The 25,921-nt window shown below is 39.6% G+C and overlaps 3 protein-coding genes across 3 annotated transcripts; all 3 read left to right on the top strand.

The window, feature by feature from the left end:
• The first annotated feature begins 3,839 nt into the window (after positions 1-3,839).
• epha2a (eph receptor A2 a) lies at positions 3,840-18,847 on the top strand. Its single transcript, XM_041783008.1, has 17 exons — positions 3,840-3,998; positions 4,808-4,875; positions 6,348-6,984; positions 10,722-10,877; positions 10,969-11,301; positions 12,798-12,925; positions 13,054-13,231; positions 13,324-13,426; positions 13,660-13,712; positions 13,795-13,920; positions 14,013-14,198; positions 14,293-14,354; positions 14,989-15,198; positions 15,397-15,546; positions 15,795-15,988; positions 16,267-16,422; positions 17,257-18,847. The coding sequence occupies exons 1-17, from the start codon at positions 3,923-3,925 to the stop codon at positions 17,363-17,365; spliced, it is 2,925 nt and encodes a 974-aa protein (XP_041638942.1). The 5' UTR covers positions 3,840-3,922; the 3' UTR covers positions 17,366-18,847.
• A 648-nt stretch (positions 18,848-19,495) lies between these two features.
• Positions 19,496-20,551, top strand: LOC121507555 (heat shock protein beta-7-like). The gene is made up of 3 exons (XM_041783977.1): positions 19,496-19,626; positions 19,704-19,837; positions 20,377-20,551. Exons 1-3 carry the CDS (start codon positions 19,545-19,547, stop codon positions 20,509-20,511), a joined length of 351 nt encoding a protein of 116 aa, XP_041639911.1. The 5' UTR covers positions 19,496-19,544; the 3' UTR covers positions 20,512-20,551.
• Positions 20,552-22,674: 2,123 nt separating this feature from the next.
• cplane2 (ciliogenesis and planar polarity effector 2) lies at positions 22,675-25,921 on the top strand. Its single transcript, XM_041783976.1, has 5 exons — positions 22,675-23,020; positions 24,292-24,444; positions 24,553-24,677; positions 24,848-24,987; positions 25,369-25,921. Exons 1-5 carry the CDS (start codon positions 22,906-22,908, stop codon positions 25,589-25,591), a joined length of 756 nt encoding a protein of 251 aa, XP_041639910.1. The 5' UTR covers positions 22,675-22,905; the 3' UTR covers positions 25,592-25,921.

The following is a 25,921-nucleotide window of genomic DNA, read 5'->3' as shown; positions in this document are numbered from 1 at the left end:
TTTGGGATGGAAAATACAGGATACGTAAAAACAAAAATTGGTCCCTGAAATAAATTGACACTCAAACAAGGTGCAGAAAATATTTTCAGGAATTTAAAATGAAAAATATGGCATCCTGATTTATGAATCACTTTAAAACATTTAGGGTACAAGCACTGGACTTTTGACTCCATTAAGTTTATTAGACAGTAACAGTTAAGGCTGAAAAATGAGCTCTTATGCTGCACTTTCCACTTTTATAACATGTACTTCAAAATCAAATCTGACATTAAATAACCTTCACAGAACTGATTTGTGCAATCTTAAATCATAAATGGAGACAATTCTGTCTGTTCCAGTGGGGAGACTGGTTTTAAAATACATTGTCTGCCATCATTTAGAGAAAAATTGTACATGGTATTGATTTCTTATGAACTAACAACTGAAATGTCATAATGAGTGTTAATTTTGCAGTGCATGGTGGAACTTTTATTGAATTTTCAGTTTGTTAGGATGAAAAATGTCCTCTTGGTATCACATTTATCATGTTAGACCACAATTTGTGTTTGTAAGCAATTGAAGTGCTTGTCAGTTGAAGGTCAGGAAGCCATAACTCAGCCCACACTTAACTTGTTAATCTATTATTTCACTAACATCTTTCACTCTGTCTGTTGTATGATTAATGTCCATGTATGGTGAAGTTAGACAAGACAATGTCCGCCTCTTCAGTGGATATTTTGGGGGGTCTTTGTCGGGGCGGCTGTCTGTGTTTGGCTCTCAGATGGAGGGGGCTCTTCTTTCCAAGTACACGGCGCTTCACAGAGAAAGACTTGACTCTGAAATTCCTCCAGATAAGAGTTGCTAGGTGATGTTATTGTCCGATCCTCTTTGTGGTCACATATTCATACCCAAATTGTTAAGGTTCTTTATGAGGAGCATCTCATTAGTAGTCATATATTCATACCACACCAACCCCCCCACTTGACCCCTCCTTTACCAGTCGTGGGAAAGACAAGTCCTGGGCGAGATGTGGAGGATTCAGGCAATTACATGGAGGACGGTCAAAAAAAGTTTGTCCAATTTAAACACTATTTTACTTTGAAAGGCAACCAAAGCTCAAACTTATACAGTTTTTATTGTTTGAGACATTTGCTAAAACCCAAAACAAATCCAGCACAGAAAAAAGATTCACTTATTTCTAAATGTAAATTTACACACCAACTGCAAGTGTGACAAACCTGAATATATTAACTCTGGATTAGACTATACCTCCATCTTTAATTAAAGCCCATGTGCATAAACAAAGCCACGGTAAACACAGATTCAGACAGGGTCAAACAAAATGATCTGGATGAAACCTGAAGATAGAACCAATTTAGCCTTTATTTATTTATCTATCATATTAAGGGTGTAAATATTGAGAGATCCGCTTAAATTGAATGTTAATATAGCTTTAAAATCATCCTTTTTTCAGCTGAAAGTATTCCAGGTTCAGGGAGCAAAATAAGCAAAGATTTGGCCCAGCTCAATGCAAACCCTTGGAACTTTGTATAAAATCTACCCAGAGCAGGGATGGCCAACAGGTGGCCTGTGGGCCATATGCGGCCTCCCTACTCACTGGTTGCGGCCTGCACATAAATTTTGAGATATCCAAAAAACTGTGAACTTGAAGAAACAGTGACAAAATTTGCCATTACCACACATGAAACAGAAGTAGGTTCATAACATCTCTGATAATTTATATTTTTCCATCTCTTTGAAAAAAAATACAAACTTATTCGTTTGATTTTGTTTCTGCAAAACTCTTGTGAAGCATCACTAAATTCATTTCAAACAACAGAAATGTAGGGGAAATATACTTTACTATCTTGTGCATTGAGAATGTAGCTTGAGTTATTTGCTTAGCTCATTAAATTAAGCATGAGTTTGAGAATGAAAATGTGATTGTTGGTGTAATAAATTCTGATGAATGCTATTCTTTTGGTCCTTTTCTTAAATTATAAGCTATTAGCATTGTCTAATAATTGTCCTGTGATGTTTAACAATTTGGTCCCCTGGCAGTCAGAATAAAATGAATACAGCCCTCTTGGTCATCACTGACTCAGAGGAATGAAGCTGAAAACTGCTGGGGGTTTTCCATCAACAGACTGCATTAATATCAGGGGAGTTAATCCAGCATTGACTGATGCACAATAATATGCAAACCAAGTTTTTTTATGTAGATTTAGAGAAGGCCAACCAACTGATTTATTAAGTGTGAGCTCAACAGGTAGAGTGCATAAGAGGCAACATGCACACTGCACACTTGAAAATATGGTCAGCACAAGTTTTCTTTCTGGCTAACACGCTAAAACAGGATTATTTTCAAAGATAAAAATCTGAGATCAGTTTCAGCTAAGTTTTAAAAATCCAGTCTACTATTAAATTTTCCCCAAGTTAAGTTCAAAGTAACTTAATGCCCTGTCTTTCATGCAGCCAGATTCATCTGAATATGTATTTGAAAAGGAAAAGAACATCCAAATGTTTTTATCATATAGCTTTCTTTCTCCTATATTGGCACAGTTGCACTGTATTTATTTTGTTTTATTTATTTACATCAAGTTTAAAATATTTGTATTAGATGCTGTTGTTAAAACGAGAAAGCCTAAGGTTAAGTTTAGTTATATCCGCATTCCAATACAGCCTATTTCATGTGTTTACACTGAAAAGGAAATAATAGTAGTAACTGTAATACAATTATTATTTGATTGGCTTTTATGCTTCACGGCATTTTGGGTAAAAAGTTTTTTTGCTTTAGTGGAAAATAATCTCATTTAAATAAAATTATAACACTTTATAATAACTACACAGTTTTAAGGGTAATAAAGCATTAATGAAGCATCAACCCTCTGAGCTCTAAGCTGTTTTTCAACCATTTGTCTCACCTGGACTTATTGCCTTTAAAAGCTTATAAAACATCAACCCTGTGTGCACAGTCAAGCTATAAACATCCTTTTCTTTCAGGACAACCTGGGCTTTAAGGATATGTATGTATGTATGTGTAAGCAATGTCACACGAATTTTAAAAACTGGACTAAAGACAACAAAAATACTAAACAGAAATTTTAAAAATCTCAAAGATTTTTATATGTGACACACAGTAAAGCATTATTAAAAATGTTTTTATTAAATAATTGTAAAGTATGTAAGCACCACTAAACTGAATTTTGAAATTAAAGGACTTAGGGCATAGTGAAGTTAGTGTAAACAAATGATGGTGAGAAAAGGTGATCAAAACCAGATTAGGCAGAACTTTAACATGCAACAGAGTAGTCTGAAACATCATTCACCATCGCTTTGGTATTCTCTTGTAGGGCTTGTAGAATAAAATTGTATTCTTCATATAGTCTTCATTGTGCTGACTGCATACTAAATGCTGATTTTCATTAGGTAATTCATTTAAAACACATCTCTGTAGCCTATGTATTCACTCATTATTACCTGAACGCTTAACCCATTTTTGTGAATGTTTAGGATGTAGACTTTTATTTACGTTTTGCATTTCTGTTGAAGTGCATTAGCTATGGTTGGCTTGGTTTTATATACATATGTGAATTATATGTAGGTCAAATGACACTTGAGAACGTCTGTCACGATGTTGACATTATAACTAAACAGAGATTAACAATGACAGAGCAAAATTTATATCTGAATACTTATCAATGAAACAGGTGCGGTCCAACAGTCCTGGCTCCACCCTCATTACTATATGTGGACAACTTCTGCATTCCAAAGCGCCGGGGGCGGGGCTATGACGCCACCTGTTTGTCAATGGGTTGCCTGCGGGCTCGTGCTCACTGAGCCGGTAGAGTGAAGTGTTTGGAAAAGCGGAGCAGACGGAGGAGAGAAGAGGAGAGAGTTTGGGATATTTAACCACGACTTTGAAAGAAAGTTGTGAGGAAATATGGAGCTCCGTCGGTTCTACTTTTTCTCGTTTTTATTTATTAACCAAGTTTTCACCAGCGTACACTCAAAAGAACGTAAGTAGTTTACTTTTTTAAAGCATTGTGTTAAAGGAAAGAGTCTAGCTTTGCCGCACCTCATGAGTCAGGAGGTCGGAACTTGCTAAACTTTCAATTTTTAAATGTGGCAGTTGTGTTCTAAAACTTCTTTAGTGTTTTTATGTTGTTGTATTTTTGTAGTTCAGTTTACAAAGATGGTGAAATTGGTTGAATTTTTTGATTATCCCTTGAATTAAATATTGCCTTAAAATTCGACTGATTTAAATTGTATTTTAAAGTAATTTCAACCTGTATTTTAGAAAGAGTTATCCTACTTAGCCAGCTTGTACTGAGTAGCCTTTGTCAGTGTAGGGTTAAGGGCCACCTGCGAGTTGCCCCAACATGTCCGACTTTTTTTGTTTCACTTGTGGTCTACTTTCATGTATTTCCTTCGTCATGGCTGTTTCTTTGCCCACGCCTTTCTCAGACATTATTAGTTCTGTATCCTGGACCAGGGGGACACGGTCAATGAAGTCTTGAATCAAACGGACATGGCTGATTAAACTGTCAAAGCATGGCATGTGCCCCCCATAAAGCTGTTTGCCCCTGGGGATCAAGGCAGAAAATTCAATTGTAAAGTCATATCTTAGTCATTTCTGATTGTTTTAAAGCCAGTGTAAATGAAAAATGTGGATATGCTATTAGAATCGGAGAACTTTTAAACAAATATACGTTTAAATTGCTAACTATTGAGTATGTTACACAATTTTCTTAATGTGCTGATATGTAATTACTTATTATATGCTTGTTTTAACCTTGTCATGTGATTTTTTTTTACATCTCTGCAGAGGTTTTACTGGATATGAATGCTTCAGGATCCGAGCTAGGCTGGTTGACGTTGCCATATGAGAATGGAGTGAGTATTTTTACCTCAACAGGCATTTTTAAGACTTCGGGTTCCAGACTTAAAATTGCCTTTCTCAGTACAAGACAGTCAGAGGAGTAGAAGCAGCTGCAGATAAACTGATGTGGGAATTTGAATCCTATTTAGTAATAACAATGGTCGAGGCCTCTTCCTGCTCATTCATACTAAAAAAGCTCTCTGGGAGAGATGGAATGAGTGGCAGCTCCATGAGGTTTGGCAGAGTCTTGTGTTAACGCTACCCTTTCATAAAGAACTTATGAATGCCATTAAAATGTCAAGGTTCAACCCTACATTTGGATTTACTGCACATTTTTACACCATCACAGGGGATTGTTGTCATTCCGATTCCAAACCATGATACTGCATTTTGAGATTTGTTCTCGTTCCCATGATCCATCTCTGAATTTAGAGATAACAGCAGCAAGATCATCTGTACATTTGTGGGCAGACGCAAAGTAAAAGAGGCATAAAGGCTGGTCCATGTGTGGAGAACCATCCCTCTATCTATAGTTCAGTGGCTTTCCATCTAAATAAAGCAACAGGACACGGCCACTTCCACTGTGTGGGCTATGTTTCTTGTCTGGCTGTTCTCAAAGATCTAAGGATACTTGTATTATCGGATAGGATGTCCCCTTGCCTCGCTCTTGTAAAACTTTCCCACAGTATCTATACAGATTTTTTTTTTTTACCATTTATAGTATGTTGAAGTTTATCCTCACAGACAATAGAGGACACAGAGAAAATAAAATACAGGTCTAAATTTAACTTTTAGTTCAGTCTGAATGTTGAGAATATATTAAAAAAGTGCAGGCTTAAGTGATCTTTAAAGCCTCATAAAGTGCTGCGCTCTAATGGTATGACTTTTACTATCTTAAAATATTGGAGACATTTCATTGCCTTTACCTCTTACATCAGTTAAAGTGTTGTAAATGTAAGCATTGATTTATTCCCTGAACTCACCAATGCTTTAACATATGAGGTGTTAGATTTCAATGTAAAATCAAAGCTTTTAATCTTCCTCCTCGTCATTGCTTCCCCCTCTTAAAAAGTCTTAATTGCTGCCAATTTTGCTGCCATGTCTTTGCAATGTGCTTATAAAGCTCGTTTAGCTGCCATAAATCTCAGTTGGTTTTCTACAGTAGTATTTGCTGGATTTATGTGCGTCTTGCACATATGCACCCTCTGTGTGTTAGTGGAGAACCACACACGTTGTGACTGAGCACAGCACATGTCCAGGCCAATAATCTTAATTTGTGGAAAAAAAAACCTCCAGCTCCCTTCTTTACTTTATGAGCTTCTCACTCAGCATGAAAGAAGAGATGTCTCATCAATAAAACCAGTTTTCGGCAAGAACAAAGCATCTGAAGCCTGTACTTATTTCCTGAAAACCACAACCTTTCATTATAGCAGCTTGGTAACAAACTAATCCCTCTCCTCATTTTTTATCCTCCTCTGTTTCGCAGTGGGAGATTGTCCAGACGGTGGTGAACGGCACCCTTCTTTACACCTACAGTGTTTGCAGTATAGATTCTACTGAACAGGATAACTGGCTCCGCACAACGTTTGTCCAGAGGCGCCCAGGGGCCTCGCGTGTGTCTGTGGAGCTGCATTTTGTCGTGCGAGACTGCAACACTTTTGATGGTGCTTCTGTCGCCTGCAAAGAAACCTTTAACCTTTACATCTCTGAGGCCGACGCTGATGTAGGAACCAACTTCCGTAAAGGCCAGTTCAAAAAAGTGGCCACCATCGCTCCTGATGAGGTCACACGTGGCCGCGTGCTGAAGGTCAACAAGGAGATCAGGACAGTGGGGCCTCTGTCTAGAAGGGGCTTCTACCTCGCTTTCCAGGACATGGGGGCCTGTGTGGCTCTGCTGTCTGTCAGAGTATACTACAAAACGTGCCCATCCACAGTGCAGAGCTTGGCGGCCTTCCCGGAGACTGTGGCGGACACCCTTACAAAGGTGGAGGGAGCCTGTGTGGAGCACGCTGTCAGCCAGACCACCCCGAGCATCTACTGCTCAGCTGACGGTGAATGGGTGGTTCCTGTGGGCCAGTGCCAGTGTCTAGCAGGCTACGAAACCACCGGGGACTCCTGCCAAGGTAAGCACTGCCAGAAATACACCACGCACTCAGCTGAGACGTGTTTGTGCTGCCATGTGAGTAAATTAAACCCCTGCAACCACTACTTTTGGCAAGGTGTTAGGAATGAGCACAGAGGAATGTTAATTGTGTCTGCCTCGTCTGCATATCCATCATAAACCCTCCATACGTCTTCAAGTAGGTCAGGTACAGCAGGCTAAGGTATGGGAAAGGGAAGATGTCTAAACATGTTTGCTTTGTTTGGAGTTTGTGGCAACCGCAGATTGCTCCATGAGCTGTAGATAATATTCCCAGGAGAAATTTCAGCAGTGTCTTTTCTTCACCTGTTGGGCAATAGCACATTCTTTCCACCACTTTTCTCTCAGGACCCACAGACTGGGGATGGGCTGACACACACTGTTTTATGGTTATGACTGTCGATAAAGTACAGTAAAAAATGTTCCATTGACTCACTAATTCAAAATGAACTTTGAGTTAGTTTTAGATTTACTCATGATTGACCTCTTAGATATGGAAACAGGCTGAAACTTAAAAAAGGATATCTTTGGCAAAACCTTTGGTTTCTGTTTTGATGCCTCCAGGTTTTGGCCCTTCCCAATATCACAATTAGAAAAAAGATAATCAGTTTCCTTTTCTTTTATAATTGTTTGATTATTCTTTACACTAGATCACACATCTCTTTGGCAAAAATGGCACAAATAGGCCAGTTTTAACAATAGTTTTTATGCTTCAAAACACAATGAAATGTAGGAAAAGTCTAAAGACATTTTTATCAATTATTTGATATTTTTATAAAAAAGACAGTGAAAAAAATTTAACATATAAGACATTTGGAGGCCCATAGTTGAAGGTGAGTGACACACAGACAAAGGTTAAGTATGCAGAAACTTTGCAGAATGTGCTGCCCTCGAGAAAGACCTTCGAGCTCTAGGCACAAGAAATAACATGTAAAGTAAAACACATAGCTGTGGTGTCCTTACTGTATTTGTTCCTACTGTTTGTACGGAAGTTTTTTCCTCGGGTGTGGTTTGTTGAACTGTCTGGAGGAAACGTGGGAGGAGAGGAGGATACAGAGGAGGAAGGAGGAGGGAGGAAGGGCACAGTATGGTGCGGGGATTTCTGAAAGGAATTCTTTCACCCTCGCGTCACCTCCAGCAGCGGCTGACTAAAAGGAAGGGTCCGTGTGAATGTGTCAGCGTGACTACCTGAGTGGTGTGTCTTCTCCTTGCAAGTATTTGTTGTGCGTGTGTTGCCAAGGCTACAGCAACCACAGATTACAGGGATGGAGCTGACACGCCTGCCAGAGGTTGGACTGAGTCAGGCAGGAGTTAATGACTGGTCCGAGTCACCTTGGCTGGCAAAGTTTAATCTCGAGTCTTGAGTCAGTTCTTTTAAATGAGAATATTTCTTGAGCTGAAGGAATAAAGGGATCAATTGATTAGCCCATTAGTTTACTGACTGATTATTAAAGACTTTTATTCTAAGTCAGCAATTTTAGTCGTTATACATTGTTAGTATGTTCTGTTTTTCTGTGTTTTATGCCCATTTAAATCACACAACCCCAAATTTAAACACATTTAGAAAAAAGTAATGCTCTACCACTGTTTGAGGCCAAACTAATAATGAAATTACTCTTAGTTTCAGTGATCCTTACCATTGAAAGATTAGTGCAATACTTCAAAGAGTGCACTGAGGTTGTAAAATATGAACACAGGACAGCAGAGCGAGGTGAGGCACAGGAATGTTCAGTCTTTGAGGTTTCCTGACCGCAGGCTGACTCTGAGCCTAACACCTGAAACGGAAATTGGCAGAGGACGGCAGGAAATATTTTAGAAATTGTCATCACACGTCTGGAGGATGACCTGGGTGTTCGGATTCAGGAAGCATGTTTTATTACATAAATCACAATTATTCTCATGGTGTGATTTGTTCCAGCCAAGTGCCTCTTTCCAGTTTTATGTTGAAAGTGATATCCTCAGAGGCTCATGTGGACTCAGCTCAAGAGCTCAACTGTTGTGGGAAAAGGAAGTAAAGTGAGAAGAGGAGGAATGCTGACTGACACAAATAAGCAGGTTGTCCTTGGTCAGAGTCAGAGGGTGGGGAGCAAGTCGACAGTTGGTGTATGAGGGTGGTTAGCTTCGTGGCTGCTTAGTTAGGTGTGGAGTGTAATTTAGTCAAGAGGATTAGTAGAGCAACAGGACAGCTGTTAGCCAATGACATGCCCCCGCTTTGCCTCCCTTTGCTCTTTCATCCGGTTGTTAACACACGCAACGAGCTCCCTAATCCATGTTCCCACTCATTAGAACAATGGGCCGACTCAAAAGCAAAAAACAGATTCAATTAACAGATGCACCGGTGCGGAACAGAAGTCCTTTTCGCATGTGTTGTAGTCAAAGAGGAGCCTCAGAGAAACAATATCCGCCATCAAGTGAAAATAAAAGGTAACTGAGTGGAAATTAAAGCAATATTTAAATCAATTTTTAGATCACCAAAACTATGTTCAACAAGTTTTTATTTCAAAAATCCACCATTTCCAAAGCTAGCGCTTACATTGTTTGCATACATTGCACACATGCTGCCATTTGTGCGCTGCATAATGAGTAGTGCAACATATTTATGGCACCACTCTGGCCAATCTCAGAGACAATAGATGAATAGGACTGGGGTTTCTTTGGTACGTGACAGAGGTCCTGCTGCCCCGACTCAAGATGAAATGGGCTGGCCCCCTTTTCTTATGCGAAAAGACCTCAGCTACACCCCCATTGCCGCCGAGTGACTCCCCGGGGAGAACTTCTGTTGGTGCTCCAGACCTTTGGCCCCTTCCCCCATTCATTCATCTATTCATCTACAGCCCTTCTTCTCAAATTCAACCTGCTCCTTCTCCTCCACTGAGGCGATACTCAGAGTGCAAAGGTCCTTCTGCCTCGTCAGTGAAGTAACGCAACCACGTCTTAAACCTGGGGTTCACTCGACCTCTTCTCACGGCCACCAGTGCAGGGACCACATAAAAGGAAGGCAGCAGAAGGAGTGCAGAGAGGGGAGTGCATAAAGGTTTTTACTGCACTGGAGCTTTTTATCTACCTCTAAAGTATGTGCATCTGTTTCCACAGGCACACTTAAAGTCATCCAGCAGTTTTTCCTCTTTCCTGACTCCCTTGTCCTCTAACTTTCCAACCTTGGATGCTGTAATTTGCGACTGGTGTCAGGGGTTAAAAGAAGGAAGGAAGAATGAGAGGAAATGGCTTCGGACTGAATTGCACCTCTTGCGTTCTGCTTTCTGTCCACTGTGCATGTTCATTAACCTCCTATAACCTGGAAGGCTGTTTATCTGTGTGCTAAAAAGTTTGAGGTGGCACTTCCTTTCTCGAAAACACAAATATGATCAGTGAGATGATATGAGCTGAGGGTAAAAGGCAGATCAGATCACCTGACAGATTTAATGCTCTTATGTCGTCCGGTTGACACCAGCAGTGCGACCTGAGATTAGGCCTTCGGGCGAGAAAGGCGAGTGCAGGGAGGTTTTTAGGGAAATCCCTCCTCATTTTTCTGCGTACAAAGATTGAATGATTATAGGTTACTCATGACAAACGTTTCCTGTCAGGTTGGAAAGGACTGGTATTACAGAGACAGCTTCATTGTTTGCATTTGATCAGTCATTCCTTCCTTTGTTTGCCTATTCATACTTACTCTTTTAGGTCATGCCTGAACTAATACACACCTTCTTTTTTCTCACACAGCCTGCAAACCAGGCTACTTCAAGCCATCTGTATCGAGCCAGTTATGTCAGATTTGTCCTGATAACACCAAGCCCTCTGCAGCCGGCGCCACAGAGTGTCTATGTGAGGACGGTTTCTTCCGCTCACCCAGTGACCCTCCTACATCAGCCTGCTCTGGTAAAAACACTCACTAACAGTCCATTTTTAGCTCATTAGAGGCAGTTTAGAACCTCAGACTAACTCTTCTGTCATCAACATCCTGTCTTAGCCCCGCCCAGTGCCCCTCATGGCCTGAGCTCCACCACCCTGTCAGCAGAGGGCAGGCTGCAGCTGTCCTGGAGCCCACCGCTAGTAACCGGGGGCCGCAGTGACCTCACCTACAGCGTGGTGTGTGAGCACTGCGACGGTGCCTCTTGTGTCCCCTGTGGTGAGAAGATCCGTTTTGAGCCTGGACCTACAGACCTGCAGGACACGACTGTTGTCGTCAGTGAGCTGGACTCTCATCTGAACTACACGTTCACTGTGGAGGCTCACAGCGGCGTGTCACAGTTTGGCACGGAGAGGGCCACTGCGAGCATCACCACAGCACTGGACTACACAGGTGAGCTCGAGCCCATAAGACCTTCTTCTCATCGCCCTTTGCTACTTTCATATTGTCTGGGTTTAACAGACAAAACTGCTCTATGTGTAAAAAATGACAAAACGTGTAGAAATAAAGGACAATTTTTAGATTTTTAAATAGAGAGGTCTTAACTTCCTGTAAAATTAACATGTATGGGTCATACACACAATTACACATCACCTGTATCTCCAAACCTTGTATCTTCTTAATCACTGCTTTTCAGGGAATGAAAAAAAAACTGTGTTTTTCAATTAATGTAACACCACATGGTCATAGTCAGCATCTTTTTGACACTTTTTATTGCTTTAAAATTTGTTAAAACCAACTGACAATTGTAAAGGGTTATCAATAGCACTAATTTATGACCAAAAATTGAAATAATTAAAAAATGGAGATACAAGGTTTTGGTCTGACGCTGGTGACATAATACCATGTGTACAGAAATATTTTTTGTACTTTTGAAGCTAAAATAGGTACCCATTTTATACATGAAATGGTTCTAAAATACAAAAGTGTCAAGAATACCATTAAAAATGGAAATAAAGTCTAATAAAGACTTACAAAGAATTAAATATTAATAACTTAAGAAGTACAGCTAAGACGACCTGTGTTATTTCAAACTGGCATATTTGCAAAAAGCGAATGCATAACAAAAATGCTTAAAACCTTCAAAGTAGGGGGGGAATTGCCAAAATTTTGGGATAATTGATCCAGGTCCAGACACATAGGATGGTGTAAAAATATAAACAGCCTTTTAACACATAGGACTAAAAACATTAAAAACAAAAAACATATTGACTTCTGCCTGCTTTATCATGTTATAGTTGTTTTTTAGGTGGTTCACTTTGCCAGAGGCTAAATTTACATGTTAGAAAAAGTGGAAAAAAGGCATAAAATTTTACCATAATAACAAATAATTAAACATTTTTAAGTGTTCTTCAAGTACATTGTAAATAAAAGTCATTCTCAGAGTGAGAGATCTATTAGTAACTCCAGTCAAAACCAGTTAAACCCCAGACAGGTGTAACTCAAAGCTATTTGAACCTCACATAGGTGTTACTCACCACACCTATGAATAAACTGCCATAGAATCAAAATCTCAGCAGACATTGTGTGTCAAAGGTACTCTAAACTCAGCCAGCACTGCAGATAAAGAACCTCTGAATACTAGTGTTTTTTGAATTGTCATTTCCTGGCACTCATCTGTTTAAAAATAGATTTCTTAAATACTCTTAGTGATAAAATGTTGTTAATCAGTAAGTAGGGGTTACAGAGTAATAAAACTCTCTGGACATTTTTCACATATGCTGTATTTGTTTTTCAAAACCATTGTGCAGAAATAATGGCTCACTCCTCAAAGAGGAATTCAGTCTGACCAAAGAGTCCCAGAGGCTTTCATTTCCAAACGTCCTTTTCCAACGACTATGATTACTCACTAACCATTATTTTGGTTTCTGCTTCTCACCGACCGTTAGATCCCCCCAAGGTGACGCTGATCCATCTGGATGATCGTGGCCCCACCAGTCTGTCTCTGTCCTGGTCCCTGTCTCGCAGGCCTCCAGCCCACATCAATCACCGCTATGAGCTTATGTACCGCAGAAAAGTAAGACAGAGCACTTTGTTCTCCTTTGTGTCTAATCCCTCTTTCAAAATTGAAGCTTTGGGGGGGAAATCTACACAGACTTTAGGGTTAAGGACATAAAAACATATTCTAATCCATCTTCCTTTCAGGATGATGACGGCGAACGGGATGTGACCACCTTCACAGTCTTGATTTTGGAGAAAAGCTCAGTCCAGATTAATGACCTCACCCCAGACACCTCTTACATGTTCAGAGTCCAGGCCATCAGTCCTGAAGGCAACCCGGGCAGCTACAGCGTGGAGCAGGAGTTTCACACTTCACCTTTAGGTACCAGACAGTCCACCAAACATGAAATAATCTCAGTTGAAAATTTAAAACCACAAACTTGAGATGATATGTTTCTCTTTTTATTTTCACAGCTGAGTCTCAGGTCCAGAACAACTCCACCATGGTGATGGCAGCTGTTGTTGGAGTTGCTGTTATTCTGGTTGTTGTGGTCGCCGTACTTCTGCTGCGTAAACGGTAGGTAACAACACACTTCATATAAACAACCAACACCTGTGTCATTGCAAAAATGTCATCCTTAGACCTGTATCATCATGAGCCACAAGCTCAAGGAGGGATTATCTGTAATAGACATTACTGCTGTTGAAAACAGGCGTTGTCTTTGTCAGCTGACACTCACCTGTATATGGGTGAAAGGCCACCTTTTATTCAGTACAGTCCAGTAGTAATTTTACATGTTTTCCTCTCAGGAGATTAAGGATTCGTGGCAGAGGAGGACCTGAAGATCCCTACTTCTCAACAGGTAAGAAAACCATTTTATTACAGCAATATTCAGGAGATTGAGTTATTGAGGCAATGTTTTAAATGATCTTTTTCCTCCACAGACCAGCTCAAGCCCCTGAAAACATATGTTGATCCACACATGTATGAGGACCCGAACATTGCCATCCACAAGTTCGTCACAGAAATTGACTCCAACGCCATCAGCAAACAGAAAGTCATCGGAGTTGGTGAGTGTTTTTTTAAACCACCTTCCCTACGTTCAGTCAAATCTTAGAAAAACAGTCTACAACATTTCCTCCTGTGTCTGTTTTTCCATCAGGAGAGTTTGGAGAAGTGTTTCGTGGTGTGATGAAGACTCCCACCCGAGGGGAGGTTGCTGTGGCGATAAAGACCCTGAAGCCAGGATACTCGGAGAAACAGAGGCAGGACTTCCTGAGCGAGGCCAGCATCATGGGTCAGTTCTCACATCCAAATATCATCCGCCTGGAGGGAGTTGTCACCAAATGTGAGTGGAGTTTCTACGATTAAAGTCAACAATCTTTCACAACAAATACAAATCAATCCTGTACTCAACAGAGTTTTTGTTTCTTACTTTTCAGTCAAACATACCATGATAGTGACAGAATACATGGAGAATGGAGCGCTCGACACCTATCTGAGGGTAGGAGCAAACTTACTTTTATATTCTTGTACTGGCCTCAATATTTGATTTCACTTAAACTCTGCTGATTTGTGTGAGTTTGGGTCATTTCTCATGTTGGGCGATGGTGAAGAAAAAGGGGGAAATATGAAGAAACAACAAGCAAAGTTTTACATGTTTTTGAGACTATGTCAGTAATAGTGAGGCCCATATAAATAAATAAAATAACAAAATAAACATGACACAGAAAGAATTTTAAATGTAAATTTCCAATTTGTTTTAAAGACAAGGCTGATGTTTTAACTTGTAGTGCATAAGTGGGAGGAACAAACACAAAAGCTCAGGTCTTAGGAGGTTAATACATTCATAATGATTCCCCAGTGGTGTGATTTTAAAGGTGTGTTGATTCATAGTGCATTGCATTGTTGCAGGAAAGCGAGAGAGTGCAGCACAGCTTTCAGTCAGACATGCACGCACATGCAGTGCAGGGCTCCTCTTCTGGCTCTGCTGATTCTGTTCACCAACTTTAATTTAAAATGAGACATGAGAGTAGCAAACGGGCATGTTTTTTGATATTCTGCTCTATTCCTTTTCACCTAATTTGAGCATAAAGTATGTTAAAAGCTGCATTAAATGTATGCATTTCTCCCTTTAGGGCCGCGATGGAGAGATCCCTTCATACCAACTTGTTGGGATGCTTCGTGGAATAGCTGCTGGGATGAAATACCTCTCTGACATGAGTTACGTCCACCGAGACCTCGCAGGAAGAAATGTTTTAGTTAACAGCAACCTGGAGTGTAAAGTGTCTGATTTTGGCCTGTCACGAGTTCTGGAGGACGACGCTGAGGGCACCTACACAACAAGAGTAAGTCTCACAGCTACATTTAAAGCTTGAAACAACATCAACAGGAGCAAGCCTTGTTTCTTTTACAGTTTATAATACCAGACAGTCGTTGGTATGTTTTACTCCCAAGTGTCCAATCATAAGTGCTGGTTTTTCAGCGCCTTGTGTTTCCAATCTTTCCGTCCATTAAATATGATTGTTACTGTTTTCTTCTGTCAGGGAGGTAAAATCCCAATCCGCTGGACCGCCCCCGAGGCCATATCATACAGGAAATTCACCTCAGCTAGCGATGTGTGGAGCTTCGGCATCGTCATGTGGGAAGTCATGGCATTTGGAGAACGGCCCTACTGGGACATGAGCAATCATGAGGTATGCTTCATCTGTCATTTTGACTTTGCATGGTTGAGATGAAGGATTGTTTGGGCTTATGTAGGTCAAACTATAATGTGCTTTACCACTGAGAATCTGTTTTGGTAGGTTGGGATTGGAAGTTCCCTTATATCCAGCAGTTTCCCACCTTCTCTTCTGAAACAACAGTTAATGTCAACATTCAAACAGCACTTTTCTTTGCTGCTAAACCAAACACTGCCCTCACACTGGCCCTGTGTCTTTTTCAGGTCATGAAGGCAATCGACGAGGCCTTCAGACTACCTGCTCCGATGGACTGTCCATCTACCGTCTACCAGCTCATGCTCCAGTGTTGGCAGCATGACCGCTCCAAGCGACCTCGCTTCTCAGACATCGTCAACATTTTGGATAAACTACTTAGGAGCCCAGAGTCTTTAAAAACCATTGCCGACTTTGATCCTCGGTAAGAGATTTATTTCAGTAGGCCATGCTTTGAAATGAAGGAAAATGTTAATAAATGTAAGAAAATAAAACATTTCAAATAATGTAAATTCAAGGCAAGGTAGTGCAAGAAAATGTCCAACCTTTTATAGTGTCACGGTATAACTAAATGTATTATTTTTATAACTTAAGCCGTATTTTCTTCTTTTTACCATTAGAAAACTCCTCCATGTCATTTCTATTGTATAGGAATGAAGCTATAAATGTAAGGTGTTCTAAATATACTTTGTTTCCTCGCAGTGTCTCCATTCGGCTCCCGAGCACCAGCGGTGGTGACGGCACCATGTTCAGGTCGGTGCCTGAGTGGCTGGACTCCATCAAAATGAGCCAGTACAATGAAAGCTTTGCTCGTGCTGGGATCACGACCATGGAGCAGGTGCTCTCCTTGAGGCATGAGTAAGTGCACACATGGCACAGGTGCAGCTCCGATTCTCTGCACTGGTTTATCTGGCACCAGGCCACGTTTTAATGTAACAGAGAAAGTATTGAGCTCTCAGCTTGAACATTTGTTTGTGGTTTGCTAATGCAGGAATACTCCCCTCCAGATCTGCCCATGTCATTCCTTTCATTCTTTAGTGAATAACTCCGGCAGCAGTGGTTAGCAGCTTTTTCTGTCTCACAGACTCCTGCTGCAAATTTAACTCAAGTAGCATTTCATTGACACCATCTGTCAAGATCCAAATTTGTTCCTTTGATCTGACTTTAAACTGATTAAATTATTTAATGATGTAACAAATGTTATCATATGCGTCGAATGTCATTGGGCAAGCTGGGTAATTTGTTCTTTGACCGCCAGGAGTGGCGGAAGAGACACTCCCTATAATTATTACCCTTAACTGTCTCACTTTGCATCTTATTGCATTAGTTATATAAATACAGTTAAGTAATTCACTTAAGATAGTTTATTTAAACTATTTACAGTAGTTTTGCTAAAGATTTCAATGTATTTTGCCATTAGCCCTGCCTGTGGCAATTTGAAACTTTTAATCCATATTTAAGCTCAAGCTTTCAGTAGTTTAACCATTTAATCATTTATTTATTTAGCTAACCTGTCAACAGTTTGACAAAAATCCTTAATTTACTGGTTTAAGATTTGGAAATACTTGATCTTACTTTTTGATGAAGAGTGATGAAGTATCCCAGGACCACACTGAGTTTTTTTTTTATGTGAAATGCTGCACATATTGTTAAGAGAAAACTTAAAGGGTCTCATTTATCTTTTCCTTCCAGGGACATCAGGAATATTGGAGTGCGACTGCCTGGTCACATGAAGAGGATAGCATACAGCATCCTGGGTCTGAAAGATGAGACCAGCTCTCTCAGCGTGTTTGCAGTGTGATCTAAGCATTCCTTCAAATCAAAGTGCACTGACCGACCATGCCATTTCACTCGAGGACAAGCAGGACTTTAGTGAGGGGGTGAAACTGAGCTGTGCTGCAGGTTTTTCCCTCCTCTGTTACACCTCTGTGGCACGACTGAAGAGGACACTCAGAAAGGACTGAGATCAAAAACACTTATGTACTTTATTTTAACAGAGGAAAATGATTTATCTTTCTGAACTGATAGATTTTATATGTTGAATATAAAAAGTTTTATGATCAAGGAAAGGAAACTAAGTAAGTGCAAAATATAAGACAATGTTAAAGAACTTGTCTGGCATTTCCTGAATGACTGAACTATTTTAGCTCTTCATGATAAAGAGCTTTCTCTTCCAAGCACTCACTTTATCCTGCCAGTGTCTCTGGATCCTTAATTTTTTTCTACAGTTTGTGTGATTAATGAGACTTTTGTGCAAATTTGGAAAGATTATTCCACTCAGGGTAAAGAATCATACAATATATTTTGTAGTTAGTCTCTGAATCACATTTTTCCTCAGTTTGTTTGTTTACATCATGTCTTAAAAACAACTGTTCATTTTATTTAATATTTATTTTGTTGTATATTTATGTCATTTGTTACATGAGAATATATGCTGAGATTATACCAGGTGATGTATTTGTGTTATAATAAAATCAACGTTGCCTTACAGCTGGATTGCAATTCTTTTTTAACTTTTGTTGAGTAATTTGTTAATAACCTGACATATTATTTTTGATCATCCTTTCCAAAGCTGGTATGAACCCTATACATTTTGATGGCTTTAGACTTGCTCTTTCATTCAACTTAGTATTGTAGTATCTTGTCAACTAACAGATTCTGTAACATCAGCCATTCAGGTTTTTCAGAATTGTTGATTTGTGACTTGAACATCAGTCTTTTCTGCTACAGGTGGGTGAATTAAGGGATACTGGAACAACTTTTACATTTTGATTTCTAGTTGTCTTTTTGCCATGACCTTAAAGACAAAATCCAACCCATCAAATAAAGCAGCATCACACAAAAATAGAATATCATGTTAGTAATTTTTTGTTCCTGTGATTTTCTTCAGACAGTTTACATTTCCAAAAATGTTATATTAATCTCATACAAAGTGAAATAATGCAAGACTTTATTTTTAATCTTGATGTTTATGGCTTACATCTTGGTGGGTGGATTGGACAGCTTTCAAACAACCTAATTCAAAATACTAAAATATAAACAAAATTTTTGTTTGATTTGTTGTGGTAGTACATCAGCTTCAGGTTTCAAGCTGACAATTTAATGAGATGAAAACTAGCAAAAGCTCATATCGCTGTCAACACCTGTTGAAATACATGGTCAACATATTTGCCCTGCCACCCTATGTAATGTCCCAGCTATAAGGGCATTCAGTTTTATTAAGATGTATATCAGCTAGAGCACAGAAAAAAATGATTCTGATTTCATTTATTAGATGAGAAAAATAAACCCTTTAACAAACACTTTGACTATTCACTTGTCTTTCCTTATATTTAAACATGTTTCTATCACTGTTTCCCTCTCAGAGCTTGTTTTGGCTACACCTGTCATCCACATGGAGTTAATCAAACTTGGTCACTTTGACAAGGTGGAGTTAAATGTCACACCTACACACAACTTCACTCCATCACTCTGCCATGTTAAATTTAAGCTCACTGTTTGGTTTCACTGTCAGTTGTGTTACTGTGTTGTCATTCCTGGAATAAAGCGGACACAGGCTTACAAAAACACTTGTTCTTTAACGTATCTTATTGCCACCATGGTTCAAATGATAGTTGTAAATGATAGATCATTCATTAAAAGGACTGATAGTTATAGGTTAATCCTTTACTCAGAAACATCTCCACACCCTTTCTCACACAAACACAAAGTCTCATATGCTCCCAGTCAGGGGCGCGGCCAGAAATGTTAGACCCCTTGACAACAGTTAAACAACAGTTCTGACACATTAAATACCTACAATCCGTGTCATATTCCAGTCCAGCTGCATCATTCACACCCCACACCCCCCCACCACCACCCACTAACACATAAAGCTGCACCCTCAAACTCTCATAGAGTATAAAGGACTCATAACGCCCCTTTGATCTTTGTAGAAGAGAAAGTCGTCTGCATAGAGACTAAAACTCCCTCTGGCCTATATGGAGAAAGGTTGTGGCATTTCCTCTGAAGATCCAGGACCATCCCCACTTCTACAGACCGGCAGAGACAACAAATTTACAGGTCAGATTAACAAAACTTACAGGAAGAGTTACACCCTGTTTTATGGGTATGGAGATCTAATGTACAACTTCTTTCAGGTCATGCATATCCAGCGGGGAAGATCCAGCTCTCTGGAGATGTTTTCCAGTTCACAGTCGATGTGAGTGAATTTTCTCCAGAGGATGTTGTCATCACCTTCTACAACAACCACATAGATGTTCATGCTGAGAAGGTGAGCCAGCAGGCAGGCTGAAAATATGCTGATAGATTTTGTAATAGTGACCAGAAACTATGAAAGGTCTACTGTTTAACTGATTATGTTTCACAAAATAGACTTGAAATGTAAGAAATTCCCCATAACTGATGGGAATATTGATTAAAAAACAAACTTACCTACTGGTATTTACAATGACTATAAAAAGTTGTTGAAGTCTGTTTTCACTTTGAAATTGAAGAGAGTTTTTAAAATCTATTTATTTTTAATCAAAAGCCAAATTGTGTTGATGATTGATTTATAAAATAAGCAAAAGGGTAAAATATTCAAGGGGGGAATACTTTTTATAGGCACTGTATATCAATGGTTTAATTGGACTGATTGTGCAAAGTGACTACCTAAATTGATACTTTAATTTGATTTACAATGTATTTTAGAGGTGATGAAAGGTTAAAGAAAGGGCTATGAAAACAATATAAACAATTATTTGACTCAAACTTTACCCTATCTAATTTCTGCTACTTTATGTCCATGCATCTTTTGCTTTTTTCATGCAGTTGGGAGACAATGGTGCAGTCACAAACACTTTCTCTCATCAATGCAAACTTCCATCAAATGTGGACCCCACATCAGTGACCACAGAGCTGGAGGGCGGCGGGGTCCTGACTGTCAGAGCTCACAGAGTACATTAGTTGTGTTCGGATCTTTATTCAGTGCATCTGACATCCAAACCCTGGAATGTATCGCCATCTGTAGGTTGTTAAGGGAATCAACCATTCATCATGGCTCCAGTGTTTTAAACGGTTCTTTTTCCCTCTTGTAACAAAAAAGTTTCCATAAGTTTAATGCTGTCTCATGAGGCCCCACCACAGCTCAATCTGTAAGGGGATCTTGTGTCTGGAGAGGTGCCAGCTGATGTTCCCCTGAGCATGGTACCTCTAAGGCAGCACTCCTCCATGGGCAACAGTGCTCAATCTGCCATGTCTCCATTAGTGAATGTCACAGAGACCTTTTTAAGCATGTGCAGATATTTCAGCCAGTATGTAAAGCATTAGGCAAACATTCTCTCTTGGAAATAAAGGTTATCTTCTTCTTTTCCAAGAACAATCAATAAAATCACATATAATTTCATTCATGTTTGATTAAGTGAGAAAAACGTGTAAAATAAAGAAAGAGCCCAGATTACACATTCTACAAATCATGTGAGAATAGTCAGGCAAACTTTGCCATGCAAAAACACTGCCTTGTTGGAGTTCTTCAGCAATAAAGGAAGTTAAATCTAATAGGTTTGATTGGGAATGTCATATGAAATTAGAAAAGTCTCTTTATAAAATATCAGGGGTAGACCTCTGGTGGCCTGGGGGTCTTCTCACTCCAAGCAACCCACAAGTCAGTTTCAGACATCAAAACATTTAAGCATGAACAACATAACAAAATCTGCCACGAGAACTTAAAAAAATGCAAGTATCATATGCAACATTTGATCACTGGGAAGCAGCAGGTTTTTTTTTTGCCTACCTCTCACTGTGGCTTGTGGATCCAAAACCAACCACTCAGTGAGTGTGTGGGTCTGCTAGATCTGATCATGGAGTCAGTCTGAATGAGCAGAACACTGGGACTCAATTTATGCCGTTCACTGTCACAAAATTACTTTCTTACATTATTTTGATTTACCTGCCTCAGTGGCTGGTAGGTTGAACAAAATCCACTGACACTGCTCAAAAATACCCACATTTGGCTGGTGCTAATTTCCCACCCTGGTCTGCAGTGATTTTTTCAAGGAATTAGAAACAGATTGGCTATCAACTAATTGGTTCTGTGAAACTCTTGAATGCATCACAAATGCATTTTTTTAAGTTTAAAAAATAAACTTCAGTAACTACGTTCATTGCATTGGAATAATATCTTCAAGTGTATTTATGTTAAACACATTATAATAGGCAATCCTTTTTGCATTTGGGTTCAAGTACTCACATTTTTGGTGGCCTATAATAAAATTGAGAAGATTCAGGGCTGCATTTGTCCCTGCTGTGAAATGATAAGTCATTGTAATTGTCTAAGTTTAGAGTGTGCTATGATCTGTGACAATTTTTCCCTTTGGCAATAAGAATAAATTAAATGCGGTTCTCATAGTAAACAGAGTTGATCATCCTCAATGTAAGAAAAAAGTTCAGAGCACTGTTTCACAAATTTTTTTGACACTAATGCCAGAGCATGGCACATTTTGTGAGAGGTCTATCCAAGTTAACAAAGGACAAACAATGAATCTACACCAGGTATCACAGTTACTGACCAAAGACAAGAAAATGTGATGAGTTATATTTTACTTTCTGCTTTACTTGGAAAATGCCAGGGTATGAGGAGAGCCAGATCCTTCCTTTTGTCTTATTCTAGTGTGGGATAGTTTTTTTCTAGTGTTACCTCAATCAAGACAAAATTAGATAGAGACTGGACATCAAAATGAGCTGTTCGTGTCTCTTAAATTGGAAGTTAAACGTTGCAGTCGCTATTCTTTACTATTTGCAGACAATGTTTGAGATACATTCCAAAAGCTGGAATTTGATAGCAAAGGGTGTGACTGTGTGTTGAGCATCTATGGATATACGTTTATGTGTACACAGTGATGATGAGGTGGGCTTGAAAATATTTTCAACAACTACCAAAGGAGCTTGGGGGCAACCCAAAAAGTTTGGGAACCACTGAGTTAGAGGAATTCAGTCCTGCCTTGTCTATCGTCTGCTCTACCGCCTAGCACTACCCAACAGAGGGCGCTAATGCGCCTAGAAGTTGGTTTCCATTCCGCTAATAAAGGAAGGAAGAAGCGGACGTGACGTCATGGTGGTTGTCAAGCAAGGGATGTTTTAGTTGACGGAAGTTTTTATGGAGTGTCTCCACGGTTAGACAAAAAACATCCCTTTGCCGACTAAAGATGTCGTTTACTTGTAGTTATCTGGTTTGAGAGGGATGTTCTGGTCTCTGTGTTGTGTTGCCGCTCCAGTTGTATTTAATTTCCCTTCTTTAAAATGAAAAACGTAGAAGTTTAGCGTTAGAAGTGTTAGCTTCGAGGCTTTACTATCGACTACAACATGGCACTAGTTCCTCCTCCTCCAGGTTCAGTCGTGGTTGCTGACTGGCATCGATGTAAAGACAGCAAAGAATATTTCAGCAAAATCCTGCACAAGAAGAGACGCAAAAACTTCGGTAGGAAAAAATACATAGTGATATTTATTCTGTTTAAACACATTGTCTGAAGAGTACACGAGCAGCTTTTCAATAAGACTTTTTGTGAGTGCGTTTGAAAACATTGTGTTTAACTGTTTTACATAATTTAATCTGTGCTTAAAACTTTACATCCCTCAGATTAACATATGAACTGAAATCCTTTCACTGAAATCAGTTGCTTGAGTTGTTTGATTCTCTGTAAAGACAAAGCCTCAAAGACTGTTTCAGTGTTTTGTTATTTTGGATAATTATAAAATCCTTAAGAAATAAGATGGCTCAATAAAACAATGAAAACGATATGAGATCCCTGTTGGTGAACTGACTGGTAGATTTCTTAAAGTTTGACATACTGTTTATAAATATAAAATTAGAATCTTAGCACAAAAAGTAAGGACATTAGTGTTCAGTAGATTATTTCTTTGTTGTAACAATGCTTCTTTGAAATAAAGCCTGTTCATTTCCCTTTTAAATGGTGCCACATTTGTAAGGAACATGCATTTGTGGGATGAGCAGCAGAGCTGAGTATGTGGGTTGCACCTATGAAAAATTTGCCAGATCTTCTCTGCCAATGCCAAACAGCTTATTCTGCAACCAGTGGCAATCCCATATCTACATAGCCTGGGACCAAACTCTATCCTCCAAGATGACACTGCTTTTCGTGCTATTTCGTGCTAGAGCGACGAGCACAACCACTGACTTGAAGGTTGAAGAATGCCATCCCACAGCAGTATGTGGTCAGGCTGGTGCCCAGCATGAGGAGGAGGCTCCAGGCTGTTGTGACTGTGTATGGTTCTTCCACACGCTACTGAAGCTTCAGTTTGTTAAATGAATGTATTGTTAAATTGCCAATATTTCTTGTTTCTTCAGACCTTAATCATCTGATCCACCAAACAACACCAAACAAGAGCCAATGGCAGAATCAGCTGTTTTGCATTGGCAAAGAATATTTTGCTAAGTTTTCATGGCCGCAACTCACGTACTCAGCTCTGCTGCTCATCCCTTAATAAACCTGTTTCAAGTGCATTCAGATAACATTAAAAAATTAAATTCACCATTTATGTATTTTAACACCATTCATTTAAGGAAATATATTAAATAAGAGAAATTATGGCAGTTTTTCTGCAAGAAGAGCAACATTTGCAGAGATAAATCATCATTTTCAATCACAATAAGCTGCCCCAAAACCAAAAATTTGTCTCACAAAACCCGATTTTTTGTGATCATTTTGATGGTAATGATTTCTTTTAAAGGCCTTTTGGAGTCTCCAGTGATGCCCCCACATGTAGCCGTGGACACAGTTCATTATAAAATCTTCCTTTCTGGAAAGAGTGGAGTAGGGAAAACTGCTCTAGCTGCACGTCTTGCAGGTCAAAATGTTCCAAACATGCACTATGAAACCACAGGTAGGCCCCTCCTGTACACTACTATGCTACATATGTTTAAAGGAGTGAATACTCTTTAGTGTCGACATTAACCAGGTCAAATAAAATCAATTCATGCATCTCTTTCAGGTGTTGAGACGACAGTGGTGTATTGGCCAGTGAAGCTGAGAGAAAGTGGCAGAGTGATTTTCTTTCGTCTGCAGCTGTGGGACTGTGGAGAGAACGCCTTACGTAGATTTGACCATCTGCTCCCAGTATGAAGAAAACATGAATTATTTAATCACACATTTTTGTAATCAGTTATGAAGTTAATTTAGAACAGAAATCTTCACATTACTGAAATGGACTTCCTATTGCACTGTTTTGAAAGAGGTTCTATCACAGTGGATGTTTTAATCCAATCATGCTCCTCTGTCTCTTTCAGTCATGTAAGGAGCAGGTGGACGCCGTCCTTTTCCTATTCTCCTTCACTGACAGGACGTCCTTCGATGATCTGTCAAATCAAATTGCAAAATGGACGGGGACATCCGAAGACCGCATTGTGAAGCTGGTGGTTGGCACAAAGTATCTTTTTAAAGCTTTTTTAAGGAACTTGACTGTAACAGTGCAGACTGAATCCAAGTCAAACTCAATCATTTTGAAAAAGTAAGAGACAGACTTGATATAGAGGCACCTCTCTGTAGGTGAACTAAGATATAGCCAGCACATGATTTGTTAGTGATTTTATTCATGGATCCTTTTGGGTCATTAATAGAAGAGAAAGTGAGGCATAAATATTTATAAAGGTGTTTTTTTAATCGGGTTATAGCTGATTTATGAATAGCTTCTCCTGCTCTTCAGAAAAGGAAAGAAGATCCTTCTACAACCAACCCACTGCATGGTACATATTTCTTTTAATGTCCATCTAAAGAGAGACAGATATTTTTCCTCAATTTTAAACCTCAGATTTGATCTTTTCATGCACTGTGATGTCACAGAAAAGGATGCGAGGGACTTTCAGGAGAAAAGTGGTTTGCAGATACTGCGGACAGGCGGGGAGGTCAGTGACGGGCTGGGCGACGTAGCCCTCCTCCTAAACTGCCTCGCTGAGAATTTATGGCATCAGGACTGTGTTACTGCAGGATCAACCAGCTTACATTCACCACAGGAGACGGGGACTCTACTTTGAGGGTCATTTATACCTTGCATTGCTGAGCGTTTTGGGCATTGAGATCTCAAATTGACTGTACTTAGTACGTGTGTCCATACCTTCAGAGATGACCTGCATCTGGAACTCACATGCTTGCCCATTATCTAAATAACAACCCAAACATTATTTCTGTGGCTTTCAGGCATATTTATTTACATTTGTCTAGCTTGTGGTCAGGTATCCCTGCATGCTTTGTGGCACAAAGCCATTGGCAATACAATTGAACAGGAGCAGATCAAGCCTCGAGCTTTGAGGAAAGCAGTGCCCCTTTATGGCTTTAACCTTTTCATTAAAAATGCTATTAAAGGA

Source organism: Cheilinus undulatus, linkage group 3, assembly GCF_018320785.1.
Source record: "Cheilinus undulatus linkage group 3, ASM1832078v1, whole genome shotgun sequence".
Lineage (NCBI taxonomy): Eukaryota > Metazoa > Chordata > Actinopteri > Labriformes > Labridae > Cheilinus > Cheilinus undulatus.
Note: the sequence above shows the minus strand (reverse complement) of the source record. Positions and strands in the feature narration are given on the sequence as shown.

Excerpts from the sequence above, each read along its gene's own strand:
- epha2a (XM_041783008.1), top strand. The coding sequence starts at position 3,923 with ATGGAGCTCCGTCGGTTCTACTTTTTCTCGTTTTTATTTATTAACCAA. Across the intron at positions 4,876-6,347 it reads CGTTGCCATATGAGAATGGA|TGGGAGATTGTCCAGACGGT; the intron begins GTGAGTATTTTT and ends TCTGTTTCGCAG. Across the intron at positions 14,355-14,988 it reads CGCTCGACACCTATCTGAGG|GGCCGCGATGGAGAGATCCC; the intron begins GTAGGAGCAAAC and ends TTCTCCCTTTAG.
- LOC121507555 (XM_041783977.1), top strand. The coding sequence starts at position 19,545 with ATGGAGAAAGGTTGTGGCATTTCCTCTGAAGATCCAGGACCATCCCCA. Across the intron at positions 19,627-19,703 it reads CAGAGACAACAAATTTACAG|GTCATGCATATCCAGCGGGG; the intron begins GTCAGATTAACA and ends AACTTCTTTCAG. Across the intron at positions 19,838-20,376 it reads TAGATGTTCATGCTGAGAAG|TTGGGAGACAATGGTGCAGT; the intron begins GTGAGCCAGCAG and ends TTTTTCATGCAG.
- cplane2 (XM_041783976.1), top strand. The coding sequence starts at position 22,906 with ATGGCACTAGTTCCTCCTCCTCCAGGTTCAGTCGTGGTTGCTGACTGG. Across the intron at positions 24,445-24,552 it reads CATGCACTATGAAACCACAG|GTGTTGAGACGACAGTGGTG; the intron begins GTAGGCCCCTCC and ends CATCTCTTTCAG. Across the intron at positions 24,988-25,368 it reads AAGCTGGTGGTTGGCACAAA|ATTTGATCTTTTCATGCACT; the intron begins GTATCTTTTTAA and ends TTTAAACCTCAG.